This window comes from Hemitrygon akajei, chromosome 12, assembly GCF_048418815.1.
Source record: "Hemitrygon akajei chromosome 12, sHemAka1.3, whole genome shotgun sequence".
Taxonomy (NCBI): domain Eukaryota; kingdom Metazoa; phylum Chordata; class Chondrichthyes; order Myliobatiformes; family Dasyatidae; genus Hemitrygon; species Hemitrygon akajei.
Window position 1 is genome coordinate 64,758,761 of NC_133135.1, and position 23,102 is coordinate 64,781,862.

Here is a 23,102-nt window from a genome sequence, read left to right on the forward strand (position 1 = left end):
TTGTGGGACACCACTAGTCACAACCCTCCAAACCGAATGTACTCCCTCCACCATGACCCTCTGCTTTCTGCAGGCAAGCCAATTCTGAATCCACCTGGCCAAACATCCCTGGATCCCATGCCTTCTGACTTTCTGAATAAGCCTACCATGTGGAACCTTATCAAATGCCTTACTAAAATCCATGTAGATCATATCCACTGCACTACCCTCATCTCTTTGCATGGTCACCTCCTCAAAAAACTCTAACAGGCTTGTCAGACACGATCTGCCCTTCACAAAGCCATGCTGACTGTGCCTGATCAGACGATGATTCTCTAAATGCCCATAGTTCCTATCTCTAAGAATCTTTTCCAACAGCTTTCCCACCACAGACGTAAGGCTCACTGGTCTATAATTACCCAGACTATCCCTACTACCTTTTTTGAACAAGGAGACAACATTCACCTCCCTCCAATCCTCCGGTACCATTCCTGTGGACAACGAGGACATAAAGATCCTAACCAGAGGCTCAGCAATCTCTTCCCTCGCCTTGTGGAGCAGCCTGGGGAATATTCCGTCAGGCCCCGGGGACTTATCCGTCCTAATGTATTTTAACAACTCCAACACCTCCTCTCCCTTAACATCAACATGCTCCAGAACTTCAACCTCACTCATATTGTCCTCACCATCATCAAGTTCCCTCTCATTGATGAATACCGAAGAGAAGTATTCATTGAGGACCTCCCTCACTTCCACAGCCTCCAGGCACATCTTCCCACCTTTATCTCTAATCGGTCCTACCTTCACTCCTGTCATCCTTTTGTTCTTCACACAATTGAAGAATGCCTTGCGGTTTTCCTTTTCCCTACTCGTCAAGGCCTTCTCATGCCCCCTTCTTGCTCTCCTCAGCCCCTTAAGCTCCTTTCTTGCTACCCTATATTCCTCAATAGACCCATCTGATCCTTGCTTCCTAAACCTCATGTATGCTGTCTTCTTCCACCTGACTAGATTTTACACTTCACTTGTCACCATGGTTCCTTCACCCTACTGTTCTTTATCTTCCTCACCGAGACCAATTTATCCCTAACAACCTGCAAGACATCCCTAAACATTGACCACATGTCCATAGCACATTTCCCTGCAAAAACATCATCCCAATTCACACCCGCAAGTTCTAGCCTTATAGCCTCATAATTTACTCTTCCCCAATTAAAAATTTTCCTGTCCTCTCTGATTCTATCCTTTTCCATGATAATGCTAAAGGCCAGGAAGCGGTGGTCACTGTCCCCCAGATGCTCACCCACTAAGAGATCTGTGACCTGACCCAGTTCATTACCTAATATTAGATCTAGTATAGCATTTCCCCTAGTTGGCCTGTCAACATACTGTGACAGGAATCCGTCCTGGACACACTTAACAAACTCTGCCCCATCTAAACCATTGGAACTAATCAGGTGCCAATCAATATTAGGGAAGTTAAAGTCATCCATGATAACAACCCTGTTATTTTTGCACCTTTCCAAAATCTGCCTCCCAATCTGCTCCTTGGTATCTCTGCTGCTACCAGGGGGCCTATGGAATACTTCCAATAGAGTAACTGCTCCCTTCCTGTTCCTGACTTCCACCCATACTGACTCATAAGAGGATCCTGCTATATTACCCACCCTTTCTGTAGCTGTAATAGTATCCCTGACCAGTAATGCCACCCCTCCTCCCCTCCCCCCCATCCCTTTTAAAACACTGAAATCCAGGAATATTGAGAATCCATTCCTGCCCTGGTGCCAGCCAAGTCTCTGTAATGGCCACTACATCATAATTCCATGTATGTATCCAAGCTCTCAGTTCATCACCTTTGCTCCTGATGCTTCTTGCAATGAAGTACACACAATTTAGCCCTTCTACCTTACTACCTTTACACCCTTTATTCTGCTTCTCTTTCCTCAAAGCCTCTTTATATGTTAGATTTGGTTCTACTCCATGCACTATACTTGCAGTTCTTGCATGATCTTAACCTCCTCCACCTCACTATCTGCTCTAACACTCTGGTTCCCCTCCCCCTGCAAATCCAGTTTAAACCTCCCGGAGCAGCACTAGCAAACCTTTCCACAAGAATATTAGTTCCCCTCCATTTCAGGTGCAACCTGTCCTGTCGGAACAGGTCCCACCTTCCCTGGATCAAGGCCCAATTGTCCAAAAACATGAAGCCCTCCCTCCTTAGCCATGTATTTAGCTGCATTATCTCCCTATTGCTAACCTCACTAACACGTGGCACGGGTAGCAATCCTGAGATTGCAACCCTGGAGGTCCTGTCCTTCAGGCTCGAAGGGCCGAATGGTCTACTTCTGCACCTATTGTCTATTGTCTAACTCCCTAAACTCTCTTTGCAGGACCTCCTCCTTCTTCCTATCCACGTCATTGGTCCCTACATGGACAACGACATCTGGCTGCTCACCCTATACAGAGAACTCGATCCGAGATACCATGGACCCTGGCACCAGGGAGGCAACAGACCTTCTGGGATTCTCGATCTCTCCCACAGAACGTCTTATCTGTCCCACTAACTATCGAATCCCCTATCACTACTGCTCTCCTCTTGAGATGTTTCTCCAAACATGAGGAAATCTGCAGATGCTGGAAATTAAAGCAACACACACAAAATGCTGGTGGAATGCAGCAGGCCAGGCAGCATCTATAGGCAGAAGCACTGTCGACAACCTCTTTTCCCTCCTTCCCTTCTGAGCTGAGGGTCCAGTCTTGGTGCCAGAGACACGACCACTGAAACTTGTCCCTGGTAGGTTGTCCCCACCAACAGTATACTTATTATTGATGGGAACAGCCACAGGGGTGCTCTGCTCTTCCTGTCTATTCACCTTCCCTCTCCTGACAGTCACCCAGCTACCTGCCTCCTGACTTTTAGGGGTGACTACCTCCCTCAAACTCGTATTTCTGCCTCTGCCTCACGTATGATTCAAAGTTCATCCAGCTCAGCTCCAGTTCCCTAACTCGGTTTGTCCGGAGCTGCAGCTGAATGCACCTTTTACAGGTGTGGTCATCAGGGACAATTGTGCTTGCCCTGACTTCCCACATACTTCAAATGGAGCAACTGACTGCCTTGACTGCTGCCTCCAATACCTACTCCTAAATTAATTAGATAAATTAAAGGAGCTTACCCGACCTTACCTCACTGGGAGCAAGCTCGTCCTCAGTCTCTGCTCACCGAAGCCTCTCGAGCCAAAGCCTTCCTACTCTGTCTCCCACTACTCTGTCGCCCGCTCTTACGACACCCGCTCCGTTAATCTGCTCGCTTTTTAAACTTTCCCGCTGTCTTACAGACCGACCTTCACATGCTTGCGCAGTCGTGCCCCATTCAAACTGCCGAAGAAATGACCTTCTCCCTCTCAATCTGCTCGCTTTTAAAATTCTCCCGCTATCTGACAGGCTGACCTTCACACGCTTGTGTAGTCGTGCCCCATTCAAACTGCCGAAGAAACTTTTAGAAATCAAGACAATGCTTAATTGGAAACCAGTAGAGTCAATCAAGCACAAGGCAGGGTAAATAACTAGAACATCATGCAAGTGGGGACAGAACATAGTCTTTATTTAACCATTTTTGAAGGGGTATATTACACACATACATGTACACCCTTCACATGTTTAGCAATTATACGGCCCATTCCCCTGACTGCCCCCTCCAATTTAACAACCTACCTCGCGGTCAATTCCTACCATATCCCTGCACACACCCAAAGTTGCTACACAAGAACACATTGAGATCAAAAGCATGAATAGGGACTTCAGCACATGTGAAGAAATGGATGCTTTTGACAGTTGAAATATAGAAATATAGAAAAACTACAGCACAATACAGGCCCTTCGGCCCACAAAGTTGTGCCGAACATGTCCCTACCTTAGAAATTACTAGGCTTACCCATAAGCTAGCCCTCTATTTTCCTAAGCTCCATGTACCTATCCAGGACTCTCTTAAAAGACCCTATTGTATCTGCCTCCACCACTGTTGCCGGTAGCCCATTCCACGCACTCACCACTCTCTGAGTAAGAAACTTACCCGTGACATCTCCTCTCTATCTACTCTCCAGCACCTTAAACCTGTGCCTTCTTGTGGCAACCATTTCAGCCCTGGGAAAAAGCCTCTGACTATCTACACTATCAATGCCTCTCATCATCTTATACACCTCTATCAGGTCACCTTTCATCCTCTGTTGCTCCAAGGAGAAAAGGCTGAGTTCACTCAACCTACTCTCATAAGGCATGCTCCCCACCAGAACTGAGCACAGTAGTCCAAGTGGGGTCTGACCAGGGTCCTATATAGCTGCAATATTGCTTCTCGGCTCCTAAATTCAATTCCATGATTGATGAAGGCCAATACACCATACACCTTCTTAATCACAGAGCCAACCTGCACAGCTGCTTTGAGCGTCCTATGGACTCAGAACCCAAGATCCCTCTGATCCTCCACACTGCCAAGAGTCTTACCATTACTACTTTATTCTGTCATCATATTTGACCTACCAAAATGAACCACCTCACACTTATCTGGGTTGAACTTCATCTGCCACTTCTCAGTCCAGTTTAGCATCCTATCAATGCCCCGCTGTAATCTCTGACAGCCCTCTACACTATCCACAACACCCCCAACCTTTGTGTCATCAGCAAACTTACTAACCCATCCCTCCACTTCCTCATCCAGGTCATTTATAAAAATCACGAAGAGTAAGGGTCCCAGAACAGATCCCTGAGGCACCCCACTGGTCACTGACCTCCATGCAGAATATGACCCGTCTACAACCACTCTTTGCCTTCTGTGGGCAAGCCAGTTCTGCATCCACAAAGCAATGTCCCCTTGGATAACATGCCTCCTTACTTTCTCAATAAGCCTTGCATGGGGTACCTTGTCAAATGCCTTGCTGAAATCCATATACACTACATCTACTGCTCTTCCTTCATCAATGTGTTTAGTCACATCCTCAAAAAATTCAATCAGGCTTGGAAGGCACGACCTGCCCTTGACAAAGCCATGCTGACTATTGTTAATCATATTACACCTCTCCAAATGTTCATAAATCCTGCCTCTCAAGATCTTCTCCATCAACTTACCAACCACTGAAGTAAAACTCACTGGTCTATAATTTCCTGGGCTATCTCTTCTCTCTTTCTTGAATAAAGGAACAACATTCGCAACCCTCCATTCCTCCGGAAGCTCTCCCGTCCCCATTGATGATGCAAAGATCATTGCCAGAGGCTCAGCAATCTCCTCCCTCACCTCCCACAGTGGCTTGGGGTACATCTCATCTGGTCCCAGTGACTTATCCAACCTGATGCTTTCCTAAAGCTTCAGCACATTCTCTTTCTTAATATCTACATGCTCAAGCTTTTCAGTCTGTTGCAAGTCATCACTACTATCACCAAGATCCTTTTCCATAGTAAATACTGAAGTAAAGTACAGTATTCATTAAGTACCTCTGCTATTTCCTCCGGTTCCATACACACTTTCCCACTGTTAACACTTGATTGGTCCTATTCTCTCATGTCTTATCCTCTTGCTCTTCACATACTTGTAGAATGCCTTGGGGTTTTCCTTAATCCTGCCCGCCAAGGCCTTCTGATGGCCCCTTCTGGCTCTCCTAATTTCCTTCTTAAGCTCCTTCCTGTTAGCTTTATAATCTTTTAGATCTCTAACATTACCTAGCTCTCTGAACCTTTTGTAAGTTTTTCTTTTCTTCTTGACTAGATTTATTACAGCCTTTGTATACCACGATTCCTGTACCCTACCATAACTTCCATCTCATTGTAACATACCTATGAAGAACTCCACGCAAATATCCCCTGAACATTTGCCACATTTCTTCTTTCCCTGAAAACATCTCTTTCCAATTTATGCTTCCAGTTTCCTGCCTGATAGCCTCATAATTCTCCTTACTCCAATTAAATGCTTTTCTAACTTGTCAGTTCCTATCTCTCTCCAATGCTACTGTAAAGCAGCTAGAATTATGATCACTATCTCCAAAATGCTCTCCCACTGAGAGATCTGACACCTGACCAAGTTCATTTCCCAAAACCAAATCAAGTACAGCCTCTCCTCTCGTAGGCTTATCTACACATTGTGTCGAAACCTTCCTGAACACACCTAACAAACTCCAGCCTATCTAAACCCCCTTGCTCTAGGGAGATGCCAATCAATATTTTGGAAATTAATATCTCCCATCACAACTCTGTTATTATTACACCTTTCCAGGATCTGTTTCCCTATCTGCTCTTTGATATCCCTGTTACTATTGGGCGGCCTATAAAAAAAACCCAGTAAAGTTATTGACCCCTTCCTGTTCCTAACCTCTACTCACAGAGACAATCCCTCCATGGCATCCACCTTTTCTGCAGCCATGACACTATCTCTGATCAACAGTGCCACGCCCCCACTTCTTTTGCCTCCCTCCCTGTCTTTTCTGAATCACCTAAAACCCAGCACTTGAAGTAACCATTCCCATCCCTGAGCCATCCAGGTCTCTGTAATAGCCACCACATCATATCTCCAAGTACTGATCAACGCTCTAAGCTCATCCACTTTGTTCACAATATTCCTTGCCTTAAAATAGACACATCTCAAACCTTCGGTCTGAGCGCATCCCTTCTCTATCACCTGCCTATCCTCCCTCTCGCATTGTCTACAAGCTTTCTCTATTTGTAAGCCAACCTCCTCTTCCTCCGTCTCTTCAGTTCGGTTCCCACCCCCCAACAATTCTAGTTTAAACTCTCTCCAGTAGCCTTCGCAAACCTCTCCGCCAGGATATTGGTCCCCCTGGGATTCAAGTGCAACCCGACCTTTTTGTACAGGTAACACCTGCTCCAAAAGAGGTCCCAATGATCCAGAAATCTGAATCCCTGCCCCCTGCTCCAATCCGTCAGCCATGCATTTATCCTCCACCTCATTCTATTCCTATACAAACTGTCACATCATACAGGTAGTAATCCCGAGATTACTACCTTTGCGGTCCTGCTTCTCAACTTCCTTCTTAACTCCCTGTAGACTTTTTTCAGGACCTCTTCTCTTTTCCTACCTATGTCATTGATACCAATATGTACCACGACCTCTGGCTGTTCTCCTTCCCACTACATGGTATCTTGGACACAATCTGAAACATCCCGGACCCAGGCACCTCAGAGGCAAACTACCATCTGGGTTTCTTTCCTGCGTCCACAAAATTCCCTGTCTGACCCCCTAACTACAGAGTCTCCTATCACTACTGTCTTCCTCTTCCTTTCCCTACCCTTCTGAGCCACAGGGCCGGACTCCGTGCCAGAGGCACGGCCACTGTCGCTTCCCCCAGGTAGGCTGTCGCCCCCAACAGTACTCAAACAGAAGTACTTATTGTTAAGGGGTACAGCCATAGGGGGACTCTCTAGTACCTGACTCTTCCCCTTCCCTCAGTTGTCTGTCTCCCGTGGCCCTGGTGTGACCACCTGCCTATAACTCCTATCACCTCTTCGCTCTCCCTGACTAGGCGAAGGTCATCGAGCTGCATTTCCAGTTCCCTAATGCGGTCCCTTAGGAGCTGCAGCTCATCACACCAGGTGCCGATATGGCCGTCCGGGAGGCTGGCAGACTCCAGGACCTCCCACATCTGACACCGAGCACAGAAAACTGGCCTCACACACATATTACTTCCTTTCTGCAATTAACACAAGTAAACCTACTTCGTCTCGTCTTGTTACCACCTAAGTCCACTGAGCCAAAGCCCTATCACTCTGTCTCCCTCTCACTCCGCTGCCCGTTGGATATGGCAGTCTTCTTTTTAAACCTTTCCTGTTCTACTGGCTGACGTCACACACCTGCGTGGTCTTGCCTCTCTTTTACCCTTGGAAGTAAAACTGCCTTCACTCTGAAAATCCATAGCCATTTACCTGCAGCCTTCTTGCTCCGAATCAAAAACCGCTGAAGATTTCTTGCCTTTTTAAATCTTCCCACTCTACTAGCTGGTGTCACACGCCTGCACAGTCTTGCCTCTTTTACCCCTAGTAGTAAAACTGCCTTCACTCCAGAAATCCTTAGCAGTTTACCCACAGCCTTCTGGCTCCGAATCAAAAGCCAGGCTTTCTCAGTGCTCTCTATGATAATAATTCCACAATTTTCCTGACAACCGATGCTGAATTAACTAGCATCCTTCATCTGTCCATTCCTAAATTCCAGTGTTTCATTTGCTGCTTTCCAGTTCACAGAAACCATTCCAGATTTTAGACAATCTTGATTCATAAATACCAAAATATCTACATCCTTGAAGCCATATATTTTAAACCCTATTATTAAAATCAAGTTCAAAAGGTTTGTCAGGCTTTAGTCTTGCTAATTTTCAATACATTTTTCATGCTCCAGTGCTTCATTGAAATGCCTAATTCTCATTAGACACTTGATTTTCCATTAATCCTGCTGTGTTCTTTTGGCCTACGCCTATAAAGACAAAATGTGGCAACCCACTACCCAGCGCACTCGAACCGGCTCACAAAGCGGCGCACACCAGCACTGAGGAAGGGCCCAAAGAGGACGCCAAGCCTGCTTCACCAGCAAGGGGAAAAGCCCGCGAGCGGGACGGGACTGTGAATACGTGCCCCCTACAGCATTCCCGCCCAGGGAGGGCGGGATCAGGAAGGCTTTAAAGCGAGGCCGCGAAGTTTGAATAATTTTGTAATTGCAGCTCACTGACTCCGTGTCGTTACAATTGGTGACCCCGACAGCCCAAACGATATTTGGACTGGAGATGAACGACGCCGCATCTGTTCATGCAGTTTCGTTAAAACTGCCAAGCTTCTGGACGCTGCGACCTCACCTATGGTTCCAGCAAGCAGAAGCCCAATTCCACATTCGGCAGATAACCTCAGATGCCACACGTTACTACTACGTGGTGAGCTCCCTCGACCAGGAGACAGCCGCCCAGGTTGAGGAGTTCATACAATCGCCCCCAGCGGACAGCAAGTACACGGAACTCAAAGCCTTGCTCATAAGGACTTTCGGACTCTCACAGCGCGAGCAAGCTGCCCGCTTACTGCACCTGGATGGTTTGGGAGACACGCCACTGTCAGCTTTGATGAAAGAGATGCTGTCCCTGGCTGGAGGTCACAAGCCCTGCCTCATGTTTGAGCAGGCATTCCTGGAGCAGCGGCCCGAGGACATACGCCTGCTGCTGTCCGACGTGGATTTCAGCGACCCCCCGAAGGTGGTGGCCCGGGCGGACGTGTTGTGGAAAGCCAAGAAGGAGAGTGGGGCGTCCGTCACACAGATCACCAGGGCACGCTCCCAGCAGCAAACCAGACCAGGTCCGGCCACAAAGCCCGCTAACCCCAGAGGCAGGGTTGAGGAGACCAACGAACAATGGTGCTTCTACCATCAGCTGTGGGGCGCAGAAGCCCGCCGCTGTAGGCCGCTCTGCAAATTCCTGGGAAACGCCAGGGCCAGCCGCCGCTGATGGCTATGGCGGCTGGCCATCAGGATAGCCTCCTGTATGTCTGGGACAAGCAGTCGGGACGCTGCTTTTTGGTCGACACCGGAGCCGAGATCAGCGCCTTACCTCTGACAAGTTACGACAACCACAACAGAGAACCGGGTCCCACCCTGAGGAACTGGGGATCATACGGCAGACCGACAGCCCATGGGCCTCCCCCCTGCACATGGTGCCCAAAGCAACAGGGAGCTGGAGACCATGTGGCGACTACCGCAGGCTGAACGAGGCTACAACACCGGACCGCTACCCTGTGCCGTACATTCAGGACTTTGCAGCAAACCTGCACGGCACATGGATCTTCTCCAAGGTAGACCTCGTCCGGGGATACCATCAAATCCCGATGCATCCAGACGATGTTCCCAAAACGGCACTCATCACCCCTTTCGGCCTTTTCGAGTTCCTCCGCATGTCGTTCGGCTTAAAGAACGCCGCACCGATGTTTCAGCGGTTAATGGACGTGGTGGGACACGACCTGTATTTCGCTTTCATCTATTTAGACGACATCCTCATAGCCAGCAGCAGTCGCCAGGAGCATCTGTCCCACCTCCGTCAACTCAATGCCCGATTGAGTGAATACGGCCTGACAATCAACCTGGCCAAATGCCAGTTCGGGCTTGACACCATCGACTTCCGGGGCCACAGGATTACTAAAGACAGGGCAGCCCCTCTGCCCGCCAAGGTAGACGCGGTCTGCCATTTCCCTCGTCCCAACACAATCAAAGGCCTTCAGGAATTTGTGGGTATGGTGAATTTCTACCACCCTTCAGCTGCCCGAATCATGCTCGCCCTGATGTTGGGTAAGGGCAAGGACATTACCTGGGATGAGGAGTCCGCCGCCACTTTCATTAAAACCAAAGAAGCCGTGGCAAACTTGAATGTTAGTGCACCCCAGAACGGATGTCCCTACCGCCCTCACAGTGGACGCATCCAACATGGCAGTCAGTGGAGTACAGGAACAACTCATCGAGGGTCGCTGGCAACCCCTGGCGTTTTTCAGCAAACACCTACGACCACCCGAGCTCAAATAGAGTGCTTTTGACCAGGAACTGTTGGCGCTATACCTGGCAATCCGGCATTTCAGGTACTTCTTAGAAGGTAGGCCCTTCACCGCGTTCACGGACCACAAACCGCTTACCTTTGCGTTCATGAAAGCATCTGACCCCTGGTCGTCACGCCAGCAGCGACATCTGTCCTACATCTCCGAATACACGACGGATGGCTGGCATGTCTCAGGAAAGGACAATGTCTTGGCGGATGCCCTCTCCCGCCCTAACATCCAAGCCCTGTCCCAGGGGGTAGACTATGAAGCACTGGCGGAGGCGCAGCAGGCAGACGAGGAGATCCCTAGTTACAGGACTGCAGTCTCCGGTTTGCAGCTCCAGGACCTCCCCGTAGGCCCAGGTGAGAGGACCCTACTCTGTGACGTCACCACCGGCCAACCCCACCCCGTCGTTCCGGCAGCCTGGCGGCGGCGCGTTTTCAACTCCATTCACAACTTAGCGCACCCCTCCATCAGGACAACCGTCCGGATGGTAGCCAACAGGTTCGTTTGGCACGGACTCCTCAAGCAGGTCAGTGAATGGGCCAGAACGTGCATGCACTGCCAAACAGCCAAGGTGCAGTGACACACCAAAGCTCTGCCGCAGCAGTTCCACCCCACCCACCGGCATTTCGACTACATTCATGTGGATATCGTGGGCCCCCTGCCAGTGTCACGAGGAGCGCGGCACCTCCTGACTATCGTGGACCGGTTCACAAGGTGGCCAGAGGCAGTCCCGCTCACCGACACCACCTCCGAATCTTGCACCCGGGCACTGATTGCCACCTGGGTATCTCACTTTGGTGTACCGGCCCACATTACCTCTGACAGAGGTGCCCAGTTCACCTCCAGCCTGTGGTCAGCTATGGCCAGCCTTTTGGGGACACAGCTGCACCACACAACTGCCTACCACCCACAGTCGAACGGACTAGTGGAGCGTTTCCACTGTCACCTGAAGTCGGCTCTCATGGTCCGCCTCAAAGGGCCTAACTGGGTGGACGAGCTCCCCTGGGTCCTGCTCAGAATCTGCACGGCGCCCAAAGAGGATCTGCACACCTCGTTGGCCGAGTTGGTGTACGGCGCACCCCTGGTCGTCCCCAGGGAGTTCATACCAGCCCGAAGGGGGCAAGAGGAAGAACCCGCAGCAGTCCAGGGCAGACTACGCGAGAGGCTCGGTAACCTGGCCCTCATACCCACTTCACAGCATGGGCAGAACCCGACCTGCGTACCCAAAGACCTGCAAAACTGTAAGTTTGTTTTTGTACGATGGGGTGGACATCGTAAACCGCTACAGCGGCCCTCCGAGGGGCCGTTTACAGTGATCAGAAACAACGGGTCCACATTCGTGCTGGACATTGGGGGGAAAGAGGAGGTTTTCACGGTGGATCGACTCAAACCGGCCCATGTGGACTTGGCGCAGCCGGTTGAGATTCCGGCACCGCGGCGCAGAGGCAGACCTCCCAAACAAAGTCCAATCCAGACTGTGGACATTGGGGGGTGTATCGCTGGTTCTGGGGGGGGGGGGGGTTATGTGGCGACCCACTTCCCAGCGCACTCGAACTGGCTCACAAAGCAGCACGCGCCAGCATTGAGGCAGGGCCCATAGAGGGCGCCAAGCCTGCTTCACCAGCAAGGGGAAAAGCCCGAGGCCGCGAAGTTTGAATAATCCTCTTTTGTAACTGCAGCTCACCGACTCCGTGTCTGCGTGTAGCATACCGCTACAAAAGTACTTATTCAATACCTGCCATTAATTGCTCATATTATTTTTCCCATCTTAGATTCAAAGGAAGCCATGTCTACTTTGTGGTGCTATTTTTAACATTCATATATTTTCTGTTATTTCCAACTTCTGCTTTTTTCTCTCTTTATCAATCATTTCATCAGATTTTGCTTATTTCTAAATTTCAACCAATCCTCCAAATTGATGGCTCTGGTTGGTAAGTAGTTGTATTATCTAAGTGGCACCTGGATAAAAGATTAGCCACGACTTTACTGGATGATAGATCTGGTTTGAGGGACCACGTTGGCCAACTCCTTCCATTTCTCAGGTACTTCTGAAATATTTCTGCAGACGTTTGACATGGGACTACTTGCCATCATCTAACATCAGTTTTGACTATCAGATTACAAATTAACCCTGGCACACAACTCAAGGTGAGATCTAAAATAACTGGTTCCCAGTTGGTTCCACGATGTTGTTCCAGGAAACTAATAATACAAATGTATCTCACAAACTACTTTTCCAGTTGTATTTGATACAGAGTGGAAAACAATACCTCCACAATTATTGACATCATCTGTGGAACAGCTTCCTTATCCAAATCGCACTCTTGTTTGCCAACAAATATCTTTCAATAGCAAGACATAGCAAGGCAAGGAAGCCAAATTTGGTAGAAAATGCTCTGACAAAATCTGTATTAAAATGTACAAAAAGCATTTCAGGATGTATATTGTATACATTTCTCTGACATTAAATTTGACTTTTGAACCTTTGAATTAATCATGACCAATAAATATATGCAATGGAAAGGTCATAATGTCCACCATGATTTTAGGAATGTTACAGTATTACTTTTCCTCATTGTATCCCTGTCTGATGATATTCAAAGTTTCTTGATCATAATGATATTTCATTGTGCATAACTAAGATGTAATGTTCAGCATGTTGTGACGAATAGTGAAATATGCAAAGAAAAATACAGAAAATGTTTTGAAAAATAGTATGGAAGATTTTTTTTAGAACTCTAATAATGAAGATCCCAAATAAGTTCTCAAGGTTCTCCAAGGAGTAGATTAAATTCTACAATATACTATATATTCTGCTGTGACTTCAGTCATGGAAATACCTGGTTAAAATCAAATCTTTGAAGTAATATTCAACTAGACCAAGGGTTCCCAACCTTTTTTATGCCATGGACCAATACCATTAAGCAAGAAGTCCATGGACCCCATGTTGGGAGCCCCTGCATTTTAGAGAAATGACTGAAGTCACAAGCCTGTCACTAAGACCATAACACACAGGAATAGAATTAGGCCATTCGACCCATTGAGTCTGCTTGGCCAATCTGTCATAGCTGATTTATTATTCCCCTCAATCCCAATCTACTGTAACCTTTGAATACACTTACTAATCAAGAACCTATCAACCTCTGCTTTAAATGTACCCAATGATTTGGCCTCCACAACTGTCTATGGCAATGAATTCCACAGATTCACCAACCACTGGCTAAAGAAATACCTCCTCATCTCTGTACTAAAGGGATGTCCTTGTATTCTGTGGCTGTACCCTCTGGCACTAAACTCTCCCACTACAGGAAACATCCTCTCCACATCCACCCTATCCAAGTCTTTCATTAAATTCCAACTTCAATCAAGAATTTCAACAGACACTGTTCAAACAATTTTCAGTGATCAGTCATACTGAAGGTCATGAAAATGAAGTCTTTATTTGATTTATGATATATAAGTTATAGCCTCATGAAGTTGTTTAGATAATCCACCAGAAATTAAGTTATATTTGTTAATAACAAAAATAATTTCTTTCTTGTGAGCAGTTTTGAAATAGGAGGCTACTGTTGTTGGTTGAAATCACAATAAATCCATAGAACACTGGCACAGGCAAACAAGCATACATCATAATTACAGAGGTAATATTATAGACAAAGTTCTCTTGTTCTTCATTAAAGCCACCACTGCCTCCTTTACCATCTATAATACTTGTCAATAGATGAGGTTTGTTTCCTATTAATTTTTTTGCAATTTGAGCAAGCACAAGTTATTTCAAAACAATACTCCATGGTAATTTAAAATAATGCTAGACAGTCCAGAAATATTCAATTTGAACTTAATCTCACAGTGAACAACACTAATGGGAATTAAGCTTTTTGTAATTATGTTAAAAAGATTACAAACAAAATTCAATTCATACTAAATGAAGGAATTTCAGCTTAATTAAGAACATACTAAAAAGAACAGCTGCAGTGACCCAGTGAAGTATAACCTCTACAAAGCATCACTCCCACTCTGCCCCATCCCTCAGTTGCCTAGCATTCAGGATAAGAAAAAGTTTAGAAAATGCTTCACCAATTCTTGACAGTAGTGGTGGTCTGTTAAAACAAATCAACAAACTTTAAAATAATTTTTCCAGTCGCAAAATCAGTCAGCAGTTATTCCAGAACTTACCTCTTGCCACAAATGCTTGTTTGTTGCAAATATTTTTTTACATTGATCATTTTTGTTTTCTGCTTCTCTCTAACCTCCATTGGCTAGCAAACTATTCACTCTGACATACCACAAGTCTACAATTTTTACTCTAACCCTACAAGTTTATCTTAAGTCCTGTTTCCTCTTAATTGCTTGGAATAAATATCCCATGATATAACCATATAACCATATAACAATCACAGCACGGAAACAGGCCATTCCGGCCCTCCTAGTCCATGCCGAACTCTTAATCTCACCTAGTCCCACCTACCCGCACTCAGCCCATAACCCTCCACTCCTTTCCTATCCATATACCTATCCAATTTTACCTTAAATGACACAACTGAACTGGCCTCTACTACTTCTACAGGAAGCTCATTCCACACAGCTATCACTCTCTGAGTAAAGAAATACCCCCTCGTGTTTCCCTTAAACTTTTGCCTCCTAACTCTCAAATCATGTCCTCTCGTTTGAATCTCCCCTACTCTCAATGGAAACAGCCTATTCACGTCAACTCTATCTATCCCTCTCAACATTTTAAATACCTCGATCAAATCCCCCCTCAACCTTCTACGCTCCAATGAATAGAGACCTAACTTGTTCAACCTTTCTCTGTAACTTAAGTGCTGAAACCCAGGTAACATCCTAGTAAATCGTCTCTGCACTCTCTCTAATTTATTGATATCTTTCCTATAATTCGGTGACCAGAACTGTACACAATATTCCAAATTTGGCCTTACCAATGCCTTGTACAATTTTAACATTACATCCCAACTTCTGTACTCAATGCTCTGATTTCTCAATCAATATCACAAAAAACTGATCATTTCATTTTGCAGGAACTTGTGATGCACAATTGGTTGATGCACTTCTAAAATTATAGCAGTGACAACACATTTGCTCTGAACAGATCATATAAAAAACAGTTTTTTTAAAAATTAAGGGCCTCTAATCAGTAGCTCCATTGTAAACCTTTACCAGTACCTACATAATGAAAGGAATTACAATTGGATAAGGTATTCAGGATGCTACTTGTTCAAAGAAAAGTAGTTGCTTAGATATTAAATCTCTCCTAAAAAGAAGTACACACCCTGCACTGGCAATTCCTCTGCTACTAATATTGAGGTTATCAATATTGATAGTTATCAAGAGTGCTGCATACATAGGGTACTTGGCATTGCCAAAGATCCCTCCTATCCATCCAACAATCTCTTGATATCCAACTATCAAGACAGGATATACCATAGCATTGCGACAAAGGCTGTTAGGATGGGAAACGGCTTCTTCCCCCAGGCCGTGAGACTACTGAACTCCTTGCCACGCCCCAGATCTCATCACTTATGAAGCACCAGTAATGATATACAGTTTATTTTTTGACATGTGTCATAAATGAGCCTTCTGCTAAATGTCAGTCTTCTGGAATATATTTTATTATTTTTTAAAATTTATTTGTGGTAATGTTACTTTATGTGAGTTGTATGTAATGTGTTGCACATCTTGGTCCAGAAGAATGTTGTTTCCTTTGGTGGTATACACGTATACGGTTGAATGAAAATAAACTTGAAACACTGATGCTAGGCTAAATGATGGAGTTTCTAGTTTTCTCTCACTTCATTGAATTGTGGGATTATACTTGCCACTCTCCAGTCTACAGGTACCATACCACAAACTACCGAATTTTGGTAGATGATACTCAATGCACCAACTATTTCATGGCAGCTGCTTTTAATACTCTGCCACTAATCTAGAGACAAAGTAGATAAGAAACTTAAATTAATTTCCTAAGTGATCTGGAATAATGGAGACCTCAAAGTTGTACATTATAGCAAAACATGCATCTACTTCTCTTAGTCATAAGATAGGAAGTTAGACAAGTCTGTTCCACCATTCAATGGTTGATTTTTTTTTCCAACACCATTCTACCACCTTCTCCCCATTACCCTCACACCAATCAAAAATATATCAACTTCTGCCTTAAAAATGCCCAAATGACTTGGCCTCCACAGCCCTCTACGTCAACAAATTCCATAGATTCACCACCCTCTGGCTTAACAAATTTTTCCTCATATCAGTTTTAAAGCGATATCCCTTAATTCTGAGGCTGTGCCTTTGGATCCTACATTTTCCTACTAATGGAAACATCCTCTCCACATTCACTCTATTGAGGCCTTTCAGTATCTGGTAGGTTTGTACCATCAAGGTTCTCACCTAGATGAGCACTGTTCCAATAGCAAACAAAAAAATTCAAATATCCATGACAAAATAACTTTTTGGATGAATTCCCCATTCTCTTCCTCAAACATTAATTCCTTTCATCACGAGTGTACAGTAACCACAAATTGTATCATTATAACCATTCATTAATGGTCCTTTGATGGCATCCCTCAAAATATACCTTCAATGTAGTCCGGGACACCCAATAAGTCTCACAACCATCTTTGCCTGGAAATATTGCTATTTTTCTATCAAAAATCTTGCATCTCAAAACCAATCAACAATGTGAGAGCACCTTGACTTGAAGAACTGCAGCACTTCAAGGCAAAGGCTCATCAGCTCATTTTAAAGGATGATTGTGGGTGGATACAAAATACTGGCCTTGCTACCAAATGCACTTTTATTGATGAATAAAATAATTCACTATAAAGCTTACTATGAAAACTAAAGTAAAAATCCTTTAAAAAAGTATCAGATTGAAGACCCACACAGAATTGAATATGTGATAAGGTTTCCAGCTAAAATGTTCGGTAATATATATAAATTAACATACTATTATTGAAGAATGACTAGTTATAAACTGGCATCTATTGTGGTTACTCTTGTGATGCATTTCTTCTGAAGTTAAAATAAAATGTAAATAAAAACATTAGTATCACAATACAGTAATGAATGACAAAATTGCTAGCAACACCCAGATCCAGCTGCATTCCATGCCCAGAAAAAACACGGGGTTAATGTTTCAGGTTGATGACCTATAATCAAAATTATAAAACACCACACTTGAAAAATTATAAAACCGAGCAGCACATTCAAGAAAATAAAGATTGGCGAAGAAATAAAATATTCGGCGCAGGACATGTGGTAATTACTGCCGAAACTAATTAGGGTCAAGGCAATATTCCTGAGTAATGAAAGTAATCATGCAAAAGATCTGTCTAGAGAACACATGAATGACAGACAAAAACAAGAATGTGGAAAGAAACAAGGAAAATCTGATGAGTGGAAGGTGCAGAAATCAGGTAAATACTTGGCCATGATGTAACTGATTTGGTTGTGAATATACATTACAAAATTAGCAAGGTTGTTGATTACACTAAATCAGGGGATCTTGTTGATAGCGAATCAGGTTACAATGAATTTTGAAGAGAGTCTGATCAGTAATAGGGAGATGGGCTGAGGAATGGCAGATGGTTTTCGACTTACCGGTAGTTAAGTGTGAGGCAATGCACTTTGGACATTCAAACCAGGGTAGGCAAGGCACTGACAAATGTTACGGAATAGAGTGACTTGGAAGTACAACTACACAGTTTGCAGAAAGTGGCCATGCAAGTAGATTGGGAGGTGAAGGAGGCCATTAGAATGCTGACCTTTATTAGACAAGATATTGAGTTTAAGAGTAGGGATATTATGTTCCAGTTATATAAATTATTGGTGAGACTATACTTGGAGGACTATGTATTGTGTAAGAGTTATCATTTTGTAATAGAAAAGACATTGTCAAGCTGGAGAGGCTGAAGAAATTTACAAGGCTAGTGCCTGGATTAGAGAGCATGAGATACAGGGAGAGGTTGGCCATGCTAGATCTTTATTCTTTGAAGTGAAGACGACTGAAAAGTGACCTCACAAGTGTTTATAAAATAATGAGGGGTATGAATAAGGTGGAGGATCATGTTCTTTTCTTCCCCCCTCCCCAAGAGTTGGGGATTGCAAAACTAGAGGGCACAGATACAAGGTAAAAGGGTAGAGATTTAGAAGAGACCTGAGAGTTAAATTCTTTAGACAAAGGATAGTGAGTGTATGGAATGAACTGCCAAAGAAAGTGGTCGAAACTGGTACAATTGCAACTTTTAAGAGTCATTTAGATTGATACATGGAGGGAACTTGGTACTTGGAGAGTTATGGACCAAATGAAGACAACTGAGACTAGCTGTGGTTGGCATGGATCAGTAGCACTGAAAGGCCTATTTCTGCACTGTATTACTCTATGACTTTACAACATTATAATACTGCATCCAACATTTTAGTTCATGTATTGCAAACTTGGTAAACAAATGCAGCCAATTTTCTGAATATTATAAAGACTTGTACTTAGACAGTGCTTTGGATTCCTACAGGTCGCAAAACAGTATATACCCTCTGTTGAAAAATAATACATGTAGCAGCTAGCAAACTTTAACAAATAGATTGAGGGATGAAACAGAAGCAATAAAAGAAAATGCAGACCTGGAAGAACTAAGTTAAAAAGAGAAAATGCTGGGAATGGAGACATAAGAGATTGTAGACATTGCAATCTGGAGCAGCACACAAAGTGCTATAAGACCTTAACAGGTCAGTCAGCATCTATGGGGGGATGTGGACATTCATCATTTCCTTCTATAGATGTTACCTGGCCCAAGGAATTCCTTCAGTGCTTTATGAAAATGCTGGGAATGTTTAATAGCTCAGGCAGCACCCATGGACAGAGAAATATATTTTTCAAGTTAATAACCTTTCACAGTTGAAGGGTAATTGACAATGGCGAAAACACTTTAGTTTTTCTTCAAATAGTACCTGCAACCAGTTATGCTCAGCTGAGTACAGATAGATTCTAGGATAAACATCTCATCAAAAACTGGCCTGACTCTGCATCCCTCACTCAGTGCTAGTCTGCATCATCAGGTGAAACTATATAAATGACTCATCTGTATTGGGACTTGAATCCCCAAGCTTCTATTCCATTATTAGAAAGGAATTTGTGATTTAGTCTCGCATCTCCAAGTCAGAACAGGCACACCAATTCATTTTAGGATTTTATTATTATTATTATTATTATCTGAAGTTGCTTCATCTTCAGATTTTTTTTTGAATCAAGGGTAAAAATAACTTAATTTAATTATTAAAATAAGTCAGCATTAAATAGTGTGGACTCAACACAGGCAAAAAAAAACTTACTTTTTGCGCTCTAGTGCTCAAGGCATGAGGTTTTAAACTTATCTTGCATGTTTCCATTAAGCATGTAACTTTACTCTAAAATAGTGAAGCTACCATGGGAATTGAGCTTTACTGACCACCAACTATCAGCTGCCTGAGATACAATCCAAGATTTTAAATTAACCTCCTGTTGTGGTCAACTCCTTGGACTCATTCCAGTGCTGGTGATCACATTCTGCCAGGAACACCTTTTAATCATTTTGCTGTCCTTTCCACATTTAATATCCATCTTCCTCTAGAATTTTCAATAAATCAAATCTAAAATTTATGCTTATTTAGAGTGAAAAATGTTTGTGTTATTAACCAAAATGAATATACAAGAAACTACTGATTATTATCTGCTGCTGTACAACCGCTGTACTGGCATCTACCCAAAAACTGCCTGGGGCAATTATATGGGTATGTCCTATTGGCCAGAAGTAGGATAATTCCAAAAATGTAAACTATCGCCCCAAATTATTATTTTCTAAATTACTATTCAAAATGATAAAGTTGCCAAAGGATCAATATACTTATTATAATTACTTGGGCTTCTGTACATTTGTGTAACATACTGCAAATCTGAATCTCATCGCTAAAAAATATATTTTGGTTTAAATGCAAGTCAAATGCTCACCTTTGAATTCCTGCCAGTAGTTCTTTCACAGCAGGCACCAACTTCTGCAGGCTCTGAAATGCTTCCTCAGGAAGTGGCAGCTTGCTGTCTATTTCAACAGCAAATGAGTTGTAAGGAAGGTTAAAGGTTGCAAAAATAAGCGAACTAGGGAAAAAGATTTAAAAAAATTAATTTCATGCATTCTCACACAAGTCGTAAAATTGCTAATGTAATGGCACACAGTATTCATTTATTATAAATATATATTGAGAATTTCTCATTCCACTGATTGCTGGTTCTTGCATTCCAATTTAGTAGCCCATCTTTGTGCTTGTCAGTAAGTTGATGTTAATGTCCGGTTATCATTTCATAAATTTCACGCAAAGACAACACTCAAATTTAACAATGATATAACATAGCCTTTTCAAAGTCAAGTTAGGGACTCAATTACGAGGAAATCTGCAGATGCTGGAAATTCAAGCAACATACACAAAACGCTGGTGGAACACAGCAAGCCAGGCAGCATCTACAGGACGAAGGGTCTCAGCCCAAAATGTCGACTGTACTTCTTCCTATAGATGCTGCCTGGTCTGCTACGTTCCACCAGCATTTTGTGGGTGTTGTTAGGGACTCAATTTCTAGTTTTCTCTGGTTCAGTCAACAATTGCAGTATTATTGTATTGCAAAGAACAAAAATTACTGGCTTACCATATCAAAAATACACATAATATTGTCTAATACATCACTACTGAATGTATATTTGCACCTGTATTTGGTTATTATATTCCAGACATTCTCAAAGGTAGCCCAGATTTGCTGACTTTTTTTCACAACTTGAGAGTTTTCCATCTCTGACGCTGGGTCACTGGTGTTGCAGCTGAATGGGAGCAGAGTTATATTTCTCTCTGGATCAGGATGCAATGGTGACTGAGCTGAAACGTCTGCCATTTCCAATAACTTCTTTGATGTTTGCAAACTCTCTGAATTTGGCTCAATTTTCATACCACTCTTAAAGATACAAGGGAAGAAAAATGGTTACGTATAAAGTCATTAATGTGTTTTTAATCTATTCAATATATGTATACTGTAATCTATTTATTTATTTATTATTATTTTATTTTTTTCTTCTATATTATGTATTGTATTGAACTGCTACTGCTAAGTTGACAAATTTCACATCACATGACAGTGATAATAAACCTGATTCTGATTCTATATTTTCTTCCCCACTTTTGGAAGAACATTGACCCCTCTGTCTAGACATTGATCACTGGATATCAGCACAGAAACAGGTCTTTTGGCCCACTGAAAATACCCTGAACATCAAGCACAGACTATACCTATACCATTTCATTCTCCTTGCATTCCCATCAACTCCCTCCACTTTCTACCACTCAAGGGTATAGTAGGAATAGCTTACACAATCAACTAACCCACACGTCTTTGTACTGTGGGAGGAAACCAGAACACTGGAGGAAACCCATGTATTTAGAGCGGGGATTCCCAGCCTGGGGTCCATGGACTCTTCGGTTAATGGTAGGGGTCCACGGCATAAGACATGTTGGGAACACCTAACTTAGAGTGAGAATGTGCAAACACCGTAAAAATACCACAGGATGTCAGGATTGAACCTTAGTCACTAGACCTGTGAGGTAGCAATTCTACAGATGTGCAACCCAATATACACCTTAGGTTTAGGAAGTTTTACAATTCAAATATTAATGATATCACATTCGTAATATATGGAAACCTAGTTGTCAATTAGGCCACAGCAAAATCCTACAAATCAGCACTAACAACTATAAAATTTGTTGCTGGTAACAATGACTGATATTAGATCAAACAGTAGGAAATAAAAAAAGTGTCTCTGCTTTGAATAGTACCGTAGGATCTCTATTAACATTTGACAGGTCTGGAAAGGTCTCAGACCTGTAGCCACCTCCCATTCATTGAACAGTCAGCCTACATTACATTTTCCAGTGAGGTACAGACAACAACTGAGCAAGATTTATTTATCACATGTACATCAAAACATACAGTGAAATATGTTGTTTGTGTTAACAACCAACACACCTACTGATGTGCTGAGGGGCAGCCTACAAGTGTCACCACACATTCTGACGCAAACATAGCATGCCCACAACATTCAGCAAAACGTAAGTAGCAACAGAACAATAATAGCAAAACAAGCCAACCCCTTCCCTCCCCCCCCACCCCCCTTACACACACAGACATTCCTCCAACTCCAGGACAGCGTCTAGGCCTCCATTCTCCAGCCATCAGGTTTCAACATCTGGTTGATCTTTGACATTAATCCCCAGACTAGTCGTTGACAGGACCCTGAACTCAAGGCTCGAACTCTGAGGATGCCAACTGATCAACCCTTATACCTCCTAATGCCTCTTGTTCACACAAAATCTGATCCCAGGACCCACTGACCTGGGACAGCCCGACATCCACAAATGCTCTTTGTGCTCAAAGGCTAGCAACATGGACAAGTGACAAAGTGCAGAGCAGAGGCCTGCAATTTGGAAGTCCTTTGTCACTAGTCCACATTGCTAGATTTTGAGCATGGAGTAGAGCTCTGACT

The 23,102-nt window shown here is 43.8% G+C and overlaps 1 protein-coding gene across 4 annotated transcripts in view; it reads right to left on the reverse strand.

Moving 5' to 3' along the window:
- The window catches only part of swt1 (SWT1 RNA endoribonuclease homolog), a 189,394-nt gene that overhangs the window by 36,589 nt on the left and 129,703 nt on the right, over window positions 1–23,102 (reverse strand). For all 4 annotated transcript variants that reach the window (XM_073063300.1, XM_073063297.1, XM_073063298.1 and 1 more), the window contains 2 exons: window positions 21,279–21,520; window positions 20,534–20,677 (listed from right to left, as the gene is read on the reverse strand). In XM_073063300.1, coding sequence (XP_072919401.1) covers window positions 20,534–20,677; window positions 21,279–21,520 — 386 coding nt within the window. The remainder of the gene's footprint in view (window positions 1–20,533; window positions 20,678–21,278; window positions 21,521–23,102) is intronic.